This window comes from Alligator mississippiensis, chromosome 8, assembly GCF_030867095.1.
Source record: "Alligator mississippiensis isolate rAllMis1 chromosome 8, rAllMis1, whole genome shotgun sequence".
NCBI lineage: Eukaryota > Metazoa > Chordata > Crocodylia > Alligatoridae > Alligator > Alligator mississippiensis.
In genome coordinates, this window is record NC_081831.1 from 6,213,786 (window position 1) to 6,225,988 (window position 12,203).

At 41.2% G+C, this 12,203-nt stretch overlaps 1 protein-coding gene across 10 annotated transcripts in view; it reads left to right on the top strand.

The window, feature by feature from the left end:
- BPTF (bromodomain PHD finger transcription factor) overlaps positions 1-12,203 on the top strand; it is a 75,790-nt gene that overhangs the window by 14,246 nt on the left and 49,341 nt on the right. For all 10 annotated transcript variants that reach the window (XM_059732047.1, XM_059732044.1, XM_059732046.1 and 7 more), the window contains exon 2: positions 1,135-1,957. In XM_059732047.1, coding sequence (XP_059588030.1) covers positions 1,135-1,957 — 823 coding nt within the window. The remainder of the gene's footprint in view (positions 1-1,134; positions 1,958-12,203) is intronic.

Genomic DNA, 12,203 nt, shown 5'->3' on the forward strand with positions numbered 1-12,203 from the left:
AGTACTCTAACTTGCCTTTTATTGAAATTTTGTTTTTCTGTAAATTTTGAAAGCTCAGCCCCTTCTGAAAGCACAAGGGAGAGAGCACCTCTTCCTTTCTCTGCTCCAGAGTTTTCTGAAATGTAGGTGGGTTTTTGTGAATTTGTGCTTTGCTTGGCTTGTCACTTTGTGGAAACCTTCTAGATAGTAACTTTCAGCTGTGGCTCTGCTGCTGCTGTATTTTACAAGCAGCCACAGAATGAAATGGAAACCTTGGTCAGTTCTGCTGTTGGCTTATATCTCTGTTGCTACTGAAAATTTAAATGAAAATCCTGTTAACTTCATTCTTGAGTGATTCTAGAAATAACAATTGTTACTATAGGTCCAGACTCAGGAGGGTCATATCAGTGCATATTTGCAATAATTTCTTTATCATCATAAGGACTGGAAACTTTTTTTTTTTTTTAAAAAGGAAGAAAGAAAGAGAGAAAAAAAAAACCCTAAGTACTTGAGAAATAATGGCAAATGTATGAATCGGGCCACGGACTTTCCTACGCACCAGGGGTCTGCAATTTATTTGCAGTGTGGGGCTGCTTTAACATAGCTAAGATTAAGAATTAAGCTTCACGTGTGAAATTTTAAATACAGCTTTGGAAAAGAATACATTAGGCTGAATAAAAATGAAAGATTGCGTGGGTGTTTTGGCTAAGGATGGCATTATATCTCTGTATTCATGTTCTGTAGTTGTTGTTTTTTGGGGGGGAGAGGTTCTGAGTTGCTTGTATTGAATTATTTGAGCTTGAATTCTTCAAATCTAAGTTCTACATATTTTAAAAAGTAGACATCAAAGTTACTTTGCACATGATAATTTCTAAATGTAATTTTTATTTGTATTTAGACTTTGAATTAATCTTGTGACCTAGAGTCTAGATGTTACCATTTTATTTAATGTTTTTAAAATTCTAGGTAGGATTAATATCCTGCAATACTTGAAGATGCACTGTATTTAGTTGAATATAGCTCCGGATAAAACATGAAATTTTAATTTTTAGTTGTTCTGGGGGAAGGTTTTTGACATGTGAAGCAAGTTGGTAGTAGGCATGCTATAGTATACTGGCTGTGACGAGGAAAACTTACTGTTGCTTTTACTTACAGGCAGAAGACGACAGAGAGTGCATCGTCCTCGTTCTCCAATATTGGAAGAAAAAGATGTTCCATCTCTCGAGTTTCCTAAATCCTCAGAGGACTTAATGGTGCCTAATGAACATATAATGAATGTTATTGCCATCTATGAGGTACTACGGAACTTTGGCACTGTTTTACGACTGTCTCCTTTTCGTTTTGAGGACTTCTGTGCTGCTCTGGTAAGTCAAGAGCAATGCACACTTATGGCAGAGATGCATATAGTGCTTTTAAAAGCAGTTTTACGTGAAGAAGACACTTCAAATACTACCTTTGGACCTGCTGACCTCAAAGATAGCGTTAATTCCACTTTGTATTTCATAGATGGAATGACGTGGCCAGAGGTTCTGCGGGTATATTGTGAGAGTGACAAGGAATACCATCATGTTCTTCCTTATCAAGAGACAGAGGACTATCCTTATGGACCAGTAGAGAATAAAATCAAAGTTCTGCAGTTCTTAGTGGATCAGTTTCTTACAACAAACATTGCACGTGAGGAGCTAATGTCAGAAGGAGTTATCCAGTATGATGATCATTGTAGGGTTTGTCACAAACTGGGGGACTTGCTTTGCTGTGAAACTTGCTCAGCTGTGTACCATTTAGAGTGTGTGAAACCACCTCTTGAGGAGGTACCAGAGGACGAATGGCAGTGTGAGGTCTGTGTAGCACATAAGGTGCCTGGAGTAACTGACTGTGTTGCTGAAATCCAAAAAAATAAACCATACATTCGACATGAACCCATTGGATATGACAGACACCGACGAAAATACTGGTTCCTGAACCGAAGAATTATTATGTAAGTAAATCCAATCTTTCAGCATGTTCTAAATAACAGTAGGTTCACATGTAGCTTAAAATGTATTTTCCTGCCAGTATTGTTGCCATCATACAGGTAATTCTTTCATTAATACAAGACCTACAATTGCTGTCAACTTCTGTAAGTAGGTTTCTAAAATCTGTAATCCATCTGTATAGTTTCTCTAGAATAATTATTTCAAGACTACTATTTAAAAAGGAAAAAATGCAGTACCTGCAGCTGAGTCCTAATGTGCAGCACAAAGCTACCATGAAAGGACACAAGTTCAGGGAAGGGAATGGCATTTCCATATAGGAAAATACTCTGTCTTTGAGCTTCTGTAAAGTTGATTAGAAATAATAAGAGACGACTTGAAAAACCTATGAAAAATAACATGACAGCATCTTTCTTAAACATTTGGAACTTCCTGATAATTTATCTTGGTCTAGTCTAGTTGCTTTATAACAGCATAGCAACCTAGATTTAGGAACATTCCCTAATGCAGGGGTAGGCAACTCTGGGCACAGATGCCAGAGTGTGGCAGTCAAAGGCATTTTGTTTGGTGCACATGCGTGGGGCAGATGACGGGGAAGGGGCCAGGGCTGCACTGCCACAACAAGGATTGGGCACCTCGTGGCTCCCCCACCATTTGGTCCTGGCATGCCAACATTTTACAGGTTGAGGTTGCAGGTGTTTTTGGCACTCTCCCCAAAAATGTTGCTGATCCCTGCCCTAATAGATGGTTTAGCTTGTGTCTATTGTTACTATGTTGGTAGGTTGCAGAGTTAAAAGAGACTGCTAGTAGAAACCTGTGAAGATCACTCGCCGTTTCTCTTGGCCGAGAGTGCAGTGATGAAGATCATGTAATTATGGAAAATAATCTCGAGGGGTTTAAAGGGGAAATGAATGAAAACACATGCATTTAAGCAGTCTACCTATTTAATAGGATGTCCTGCACAATGCCTTAGTGTTGGTTGGTTTGGAGACCCTAATATAGTAAAGATGGTTAATGACAATCTTCTACCTTGCATCCTGGGAGCCCAGAGTACCCTGTTTTCTTTTCTTTTCCTATCTGAAAACTTAAGTTTGGAATTGTAAGCAAGTATTTCTCTACTAATAGAAAGTAAGTAGTAGGATCCTGGGACCTGTTGGAGTTCTAATGTAGTAGTTGTGATAATGGAAGAAAAACACAAATGTGTTAAAGAAAGTTTAGAGAAATTATGAAATATTGGAAAAATAAAACAGCAGTGAGTTGTATTACCTTCTCAAACCATACTTTTCAGCATTTTATCACATAGAAAATTATTCATGAAAGGATACATTAACCAATCTGTTTTACAAAACTGATAAAAATGCATATTAAACTATTAGTCAGACCCTCCAGGAGAGAGATTCGCACAGGGATCACCCCTATGGCTGACTTGCAGGGTACAAGCCGCCAAATGTCCAGGGAACTCATTTGTAGCCTTCAGAATACAGTCTTTTTTCCTGAGTCCTTAATACATAATAATTCTTGACGTATCGACTGTTCTTGAGATTAAATCTACCAACGTTATCATTTTACATTTTAAAAATGTATTACTTTGCTCCTTAACAATTGTGAAATAATAGTTATGTTTCAGTTGTTGCTATAAATTTTTCTACATCATAATTGTGGCAATAGCTGCAGTTGGTCTCCTGCATCTTTCAAAAGATGAACTGCAGCCTTTAATGCCTTGTTAAAATTTCTCAACATAATGGGACACTCAGCCTGATCTTGTCAACATCTTTGTTATGTGTGTAACCCTGATCAGCTGGGGCTGCCTTCTGTTTCTAACAAGGTGCATTGCTTGATTTGTCAGGCTTTGAGCCAAAGCTGTTCCCTTGGCTCTTGAATATGGGAATTTTCCACTAGTAATGGATTATTTTCTAAACTCTGCTCTTGGGGTTAAAAAGGTAGAAGGGACTGTCATACAAAGAACAGTATTACATTTATTCATTTAAATGGACAAAATTCTTAAATCCGGATTTGCTAGTGACGAAAGGTATCTATGTTTTTTAAGGATTTCTTAACGTTTTCCCTTTTTCTCAAAATTTGACATCACAATTCCTATGGAAGCATGAAATCATAAATTCAGGAACCTTAATTTTACTACAGGATTAAAGAAACTGGTGGAGTTTCTACTTTCCGTCTTGCACTTCTGTAGTTCAGCATAATTCATACCCCTGGATCAGAGTTCCTAGATGCCATATTCCAATAATGTCAACTCTTCTACTTAACCCAGATTAAATTTAGTCTTTTCCTCAAGGGCAAAGTACCTAATCTTTTTTTCCCGGTGGTAAAGTTATCTGTTTTCAATAAAGCAAGCCTGCATATTGGGGGAAAAAAAGACGTGCGCTTTTGTTGTCTGAAATTCGGGAGTTGGTCCATCTGTTTTTTCTCCACTTTTCAGACTTCTTCCTTCCCTTGGAGAAAGGGGTTGAGGTGGAAGAATCTGTGACAAATGTTAAAAAGAACTTGTATCCAAAGTAACTTTTCCAGTGAATGTGAGTTTTTTGTTCACCTTTCTGTCCAAGTTTATGCTGTATTAGCATAAACTTTTATACATTGAACTCATTTAAATACTTCTGTATGCATTTATTTCTAAATCTCATACAAGAAGTTCTCCCAGTTTTTCTGAATGCACAGCTATATAATTAAAGTTAGTATTTTGATATACTAAGTAAAAACTGTTGTTGAAATAGCCAAGTTTCAATCTGAACATGTGCAAGGAAGAGATTCTCTAGTTTTCATTGCAAGAGTTCATTGGTGCACACTGTCTTGATGTACTGGATCTGCTGATCCAAGAGCAAGCTTAAGCTTTCTTGGATAATTAAAAAATAAGTTAAAGTGTACTCATTAAGAGTATCAAAAGTGCTATTTAGCATAAAGCATGAAGGAAATTGTCTTACAGGAGAGATAATGAGTCTTACAGCTCTTTGCCTGCCTGCTGGAAGGGATACTGTTAGCAGTTAAAGAGGCAACAAGAGCAGTAGATTTAGAAATGAAGAATTTAAAAGGCTAGAGAGAGATAAGGAGGCAACTCTTAAACTTTGAAAATAAGAATCACGAGAACTAACTGACATTCACTTATCAACTGAGAGGATAAGCTGTTCTGCCAGTCTTTGGAGGGGAATTGAAAAAATAAAATGGGTTACAGTTGTCTTAGTTAATCCCCTTTTATTTTTTTTCTTTGAGTAAATACACTTTTTTTCCAGTTGCATAATTATTTTCCTGCAACGTTTTTGTAGTAATGTCTTACTGTGGAGGCGCCTTGACAGCGTTAGATTACTTTCCCCATCAACAAATAGAGGCCAGTGTGTAAGATATGAACTACCATGGGAGGATGGCAGCCAAACATTAAACGTGTTTACCTCACTGCACACAACACAGATTGGTGATGTAGACATTCCTTGTATTACTTAAATGTTCTCTGTAGAGCAAAGACATTTTGCTTCAGTAATATTAAAGTATTTGTCCTGGCAGGAGGTGGGGGTCTGACCCATGGCTGGCTGGGCTGACCAGGCACAATTTGCACCTGGCAGTCACTATCTACAAGTATGTTTGATCACACTTAATGACTCCACCCTAAGATAGTGGTGTAACTGACAGTTAATTAAAATTGAGTTGATTTACTATGCCCTAGTATCGGTGCACATGTAGACGGTTATGCTTTTCTGCAGAGCTAATTAGTCAGCTCAGTAAAGTGCACATGTAGATGCACCCAGTTTGCATGAATGTGACATTTTCCAAAGTACCTTGACAAGCATTAGTCTCTGTTGATTTTTAAAAACCAAAGTATAATGTCAAAAAGGATGACTCCATCATTTTTAATACAGTAACTCTATCAACTGTATTTGTGCTAACGCACACTTGTAGCTTTCCTTACTACATTTTACTTGGCTGTAGTTTAGGTCTTGGAATTTTCCGTTGGAGAAGCTGCTTAACCAGAGTCTCCGAAAAAGAAGAAGAAATGAGAGACAAAATTGTTAGGATTCACTGAGAACTGCAAGTCTAGTTCCAGATAATTTTGCAGCCTCTAAATCCCTCTGTCAAACATAGTTATTATCATTAAACATTAGAGGGATACTGTTTTTTCTTTTAATAAACACAGATTGGAACATTGATGACATGAGCCAGGAAATGTCATGCATGGAAGTCAAACCCCCCCCGAACTGTCAGTCACTCTATAATTCAGCTTCATTCACTTATAAAATAGACCAGGAGCAGCAGAAATATACATATTTAGTGAAGTACAACTTCTTAAAATGAAAGCACAAGACTAGTATGGAGTAGAAACACCACGTGGTTTCTGGACAGCCGTGTGGTTGCAGCCAGCATAAATGAGGGGGAATTCTTGATCTGCATAGCTGAAAGTAAAATAGTACAGCTCTTTCATCAATGGTTATTTTATGAACAGACTGACATTGAAGAAATCCTCAACAAGCCCCACTTGTGTTTTTTTTAAACTGGCACTTGCTATTGCTTTCTTTCATTGTGCCATTGTGTTTTCCTAATTGGGCATGCACTGTTCTTTTATCTCATTTGTGGGGTTTCGGACGTTCCATACTTGAAAAGAATCAAAAATATGTGATTCCTCCTGTGACTTTCCCTATTTAGCCAGTTGTCAGTGGACTGGTGGCATGTTTTTGGTACCCCAGCCACGTTTGAAACAGGCAGAAGTTCCTCTGGACTGTTTTTGTAAATCTAGACTCAAACTTCCAGGCAGGAGCTTGACATCCTCTTGCATTCCTACGACGTGGACAAACATGAATTTGGACCATGCCGGTGTCATGCAGATATGTACCCCTGTCCCAAGCACTTCAAAATGGCTATAAGAACATGTTGCAGTGGTGCTCTGTAGCCAAGGGACTGGAGAACATTAATTCCTTGCCTCTCAGCCTCTCATTTCTGGAGGTTTCCAGGGACAGCCACATTCATAGGACATTGCTTGTTGATTGTCCTTCCTGCTCCCCTTTTCTCCTCCTCTCCCCCACCTTTGGTGGGTGGGGAACAGAGCCCTGGGTTGCTGGAGGACTGAGCAAGCTCCTGTTGTGCTGTGCTAGAGGGTACAGACTTAAGGAAGTTCTGCTTCGCACACAAATATCTGCACCGTGGCCCTGCACTCCACCACCAGTTCTGATAGAGGCAGCCTTAGGGCGGGAAATTAAGGAATCCAGGAAGATTCCTCTTGACTTGGTACGTTCTGCTTCAGTTGCTGGTAGTGTTGAGGTTCCAACAGATCGGAGGCCTCAGCTCCATATATTTGTAAACCCTCCCCCCCCCAACACACACACACACACACACACACGCTACCAGCAGATCATTTGGAAAATGTTGGAGCGATTTGTTTGCTAAAGCAGTTTCAGGCTTAACAGCAACCCACATTCATCTTCTCTTGCTAGCTTTACTGTGCAAGGTTCCTCTTGGCTTCAAGACACAGTGACCAGGTCAGAGTTGAAAAAAAGATACCTACATGTTTTCACTCATTGCTAGAGCAGGCTACTTTTGCCCCAGATGTACCTGAAATAGGCAGCAGTTTTAGACCCGATTCCTGTGTCAGTTTGAGTTTATCCCTTTATACCCGTCCCATACCCGTCCTGGTCACACTGGACAGTAGTGACTTACCAAGTGCATTCATCTGGGTTTAAACAATTTGTATGACTGATAAAGATCTCTCCCCCTCTGTTAACAGAAAGTCCAGACCTCTGTCTGTCTTGCATGGGAACAGGTTTCCAGAAAACCTGGATGGAGGTGGACTGTTCTCAGTGGTGGCAAATGACAGAACCAAGGAGCAGCAGTCTCAAGTTACAGCAAGGGAAGTTTAGGTTAAATATTAGGAAGAATTTTCTCACTAGGAGGGTAGTAAAACACTGGAACAGGTTACCCAGAGATGTGGTGGACTCTCCATCCTTGGAGGTTTTCAAGACCTTGCTAGACAAAGCTTCGGCTGAGATGATCTAGTTGGGCTGGTCCTGCTTTGAGCAGGGGGTTGGATTAGCTGTGACCTCCTGAGGTCCCTTCCCACCATAACTTTCTATGATTAAAACCCAGTTAATGAGGCAGGGGGATTCAAAACCCTTATTCTTTGCACCTTAAGGTCTCGTAGCCTTCAGGATTGCAACAAATAGCTGACAGTATCATATAAATTGGCAAAATTTATCTTCTCAGAAGTCATTGTTCAAACAGCCAAGAAGTTCTTCAGCTTCAATTTCATGATAGAAAAAATTAACAGGAAGATTTTTACCAAGTGTTGCATCTGTGTAAGCTGAATCTGGTTATGGTTATGATACAGGAGGGCACCACAGTGTAATCCGTACTTCATCCATCTTGAGGAGGGTGTTCTTCATATTTCAGATGACTTGAGCCACAAATTCTGCCTGCACTTCTGAGTCAGAACGGATCACTACTGATCTGATCTCTCTTTTGTAGCTAGTGTTTACGTAATGAAGGCCTTTCCTATAGTCAGAGAATGTGCCACATCCAGATTTCCTATTACCATCTGTTCAAACCTGTCATACTGAGCAGCTGCTGTTCATATCTGTAGAATTATCCAGGTGTTGGTAGTCAAGTATCAGAAGAGCTGCGTAATTAAATATCAAGCTTGTTTTCCTGCAATCTCCTTTTTTTGGACAAATGCCAATTTCATCTTGTATCCGAAGGGGAATTCCTTTGATCAAAGGATGGATTTGTGGTCATTTTTTTTGTGTTGTAGACCAGTAGGGGATGGCTGGTGCTGTTAACTGGAGCTATGGGGCAGGAGAGCTTTGTCTGCTCCTTCACCAGGTATCTCAATGTTCAGATTTGGGACAAAGGAAGCCCAACACAAAGGCAGGGGTCTGTTTTGCTTCCTTCAGTGTCAAACCATGCATGAGTTCAATGGGGTGCTGAGGAGCAACCCTAGAATTGAAGGGGAAATGAACACTTGTTTGTTCACAATAGAGTAGCAGGTAAGATTAGGAATAAGCTGCCTCTTCCTGGTGAGGCTTAGTTATAGGCTGTTATTTGACATCAGCTCCTTAGATGCAGCCCACTTCCTGTAAACTATCCTACTGAGCAGTTCCAACATAAATTGGATCTTAGCCATCTTAGCACCAGTGGCCTGTTAGAATCATTGAATCATAGGAAATTAGGGTGCCTGTTCATGAGCAGGTAATTATCACGCTCCAACAGCCTCTAGCACCTCGTGCATCAGCATCCCCACACTTCAAAATGGTGTTAGAGGTGCTTTAGATAAAACCTGTTCTTTGAGCTTTAGAGAAAGCGGCGGCCCCAACACCATTTTGAAGTATGGGCATGCTGATACACGAGGTGCTTTAATTAGAGGCACGTCAGAAGATCATCTAGTCCAGCCCCCTGCTCGAAGCAGGACCATCCCCAGCTAGATCATCCCAGCCAAAGCTTTGTCAAGCAGGGTCCTCAACCTCCAAGAATGGAGAGTCCGCCACCTCTCTGGGTAACTGTTCCAGTGCTTTACTACCCTTCTAGCGAGAGAGTGTTTCCTCATATCGAACTTAACTTCCCTTGCTGCAGCTGGAGCCCGTTGCTCCTTGTTGTGTCCCCTGCCACCACTGAGACCAGTTCAGCTCCACTGTTCTTTGACTAACCAGTGATTAAGTGACCCACCCTAACAAACCAGGTCCACAAAGATAAATGCAGAATTGAATCATTAACATACTAAAGTTCCAGCAGTCCATACTTCTTTGAAAACCTTAATATTCTCTGGGAGAGTTTGGACCAGGCCAAACCCCTTGGGAAAAGGGAGACTGCCAAATGTTATGCTCTGGAAATGTGTGAAACTCTTGAGAATAGCTCTTATTCAACTCATCTATGTCATCTTATGGGCAGCCAGATCAAAAACAACTGACAGATCTAAATAAAATTTGCACAAATATCTGGTAATAACCAGCTCTGTATCCAGGGAAGCAGAAAGCTAAAAACCCTCTAGTGTACCCAGTATCACCTTTTGGTTCCAGAAGTATAATCCATACCTTGCTTCGAATGCTTTAGTACTTCTTTTTTTAATCAGTGTTGGAAATGTTGCTATCATCCATCATCATGCTTTTAAGCTAGTGGTGCTCAGCTGTTTGGTGCAGCAGGCCAGATGAGTGGTGTGGGGCCAGTCAGTTAGTCAGATTGGGCCCCATCCTACCTCCCTCAACCCCATGCCATCAGATCGGGGCCATACGCTGCCTCTGCATTGATCTAGGATATTGTCCAGCCCATAGGGCTCTCCACCAGCCTGGCAGTAAGGAAATGACAGTTGCCACCACTGCTACCTTCCTGCCAAAGTTTTGGACCCTTGGCAAACCCTGTAGGCTGAATGACACAGCTCTACAGGCTGGGGGTTGAGCATGTGTACTCTAACCCATTTGTTTTAGGGGATATTTTAGCATCTTTTTTTGCTCTACCAACTGGAATAGGCCTTATTGTCATATTAGTGTCTGAGGAAAACCTGCTCTTGTGAAACCCACTTCTGTCTGACTTTTGCTTCTCTTTCTTTTCCACCCTTTTGCTGTTTCACAAAGATAGGGAAAGTAGGCTTTCTCTTATCCTTGTTACTTCCTGCCTTGTGCAAATCTTAATTCCATCAGATTAATAGTGGAGAGGGAAATCAGTCCCCCCAGTCATTGTTTCAGGCTGTTTGCTGATTTGGGTAGACATTGCTACATCAGGTTACATTTGATAGATTTTCTCTGCAAACCATGAAAGCAGGAAACCTAGTGAAAGCTAAGGGTTTACACAAGATGCATCCTGTAGGCAGCACCTGGTCTCTGGGGTGCATGTTGTAGGTGTATCGAAGCTTACAGACTTCAGAGCTCTCCCTGTACAAGTCAGGAGTCCTCCTGTAGTTGTACTGCTTGTTTGCAGGAGGCCTTTGCCTGTTAGAGTTGTTTCTTCCACAATTCATCTCTCTCAATTCTTCCAAATGGGATTTATGCTTTTCTCACCCATAGATGGTATTTTTCAGTGTGTTGATACCACAAAAACTAACTCCATGTGATTTTAGTGAATAAATACAGAACTGAAAGCCAAATTGAGAACAAACTGTGCATATTTTACCCCATAAATCGATGTCAAGGTTTTGCTTATTAAAAGCTCTTTGAGTCAGAAGAATTGGCTACCTCATTTACCAGGGCCTTCATCCAAAAGGACAGGGGCATGCCAGATTGTTGGATGCTCGTTGGATACACGAATTCTTTTGGGGAAAGAATGTCATTTGACAAATCAGAAAATTTGAGATAGTCTTACAGATCCACAGGGCTAGGTACTGGGCTAGTAAAGTTGTGTTAATTTTGGCTCGTGTTTTATTACAATGATCAAAACAAAAGCTGGTCTGGCTGAGACTATCCAGCTCTCGTGGTTTTCAAAGGAAGTTATTCCAACTTCTTTTTCTTTGCTCTTTTCTTTTGTTCTTTTCAGACATGAGGGTAATGTATCTAAAATGATTTGTTTTCTCCCGCTGCTTAAATAAACTGCTCTTATTTTTCATGTCTAAGTAGAAAGCTTGCTAAACCTGCAGTCTCTGCTTGTATAGGTGTGCATTTCTAGACATTGTTATGCTTCATAGATTCATAGCTGTAGGGTCAGAAGGGACCTGAGCAGATCATCAAGTCCAACCCCCTGCCCTGGGCAGGAATGAATACTGGGCTTATATGACCCCTGGTAAGTTTAAGCTCGTATGACCCCAAATAGGTAGCTGTCAAGCCTCCTTTTAAAGACCCTTAAGGTAGGAGCCAGCACTACTTCCCTTGGAAGTTGGTTCCAGATCCTAGCTGCCCTGACTGGGAAGTAGTGCTTCCTGATGTCTAGCCTGAACCTACTCTCGATCAACTTGTGGCAGTTATTCCTTGTTGCTCTGGGAGGTGCTCGGGGGAACGGGGTCTCACCCATTCCCCTCTGGTCCCCCCTAGTAAGTTTATAGACAGCCACTAGATCCCCTCTCAGCCTTCTCTTGTGAAAGCTGAACAGGTTCAGGTCCCATAGCCTCTCTTCGTAGGGTCTGCCCTGCTGCCCCCTGATCACGCAAGTGGCCCTCCTCTGGACCCTCTCCATGCTGCCTCATCCCTCCTGAAGTGCGGTGTCCAGAACTGGATGCAGTACTCCCAACTGCAGCCTGACCAGTGTCGCATAGAGGGGGAGGATCACCTCCTAGGACCTGCTCATGATGCATCTGTGGATACCTGACAAGGTGCGGTTAGCCTTGCTGACTGGGTCCTCACATTG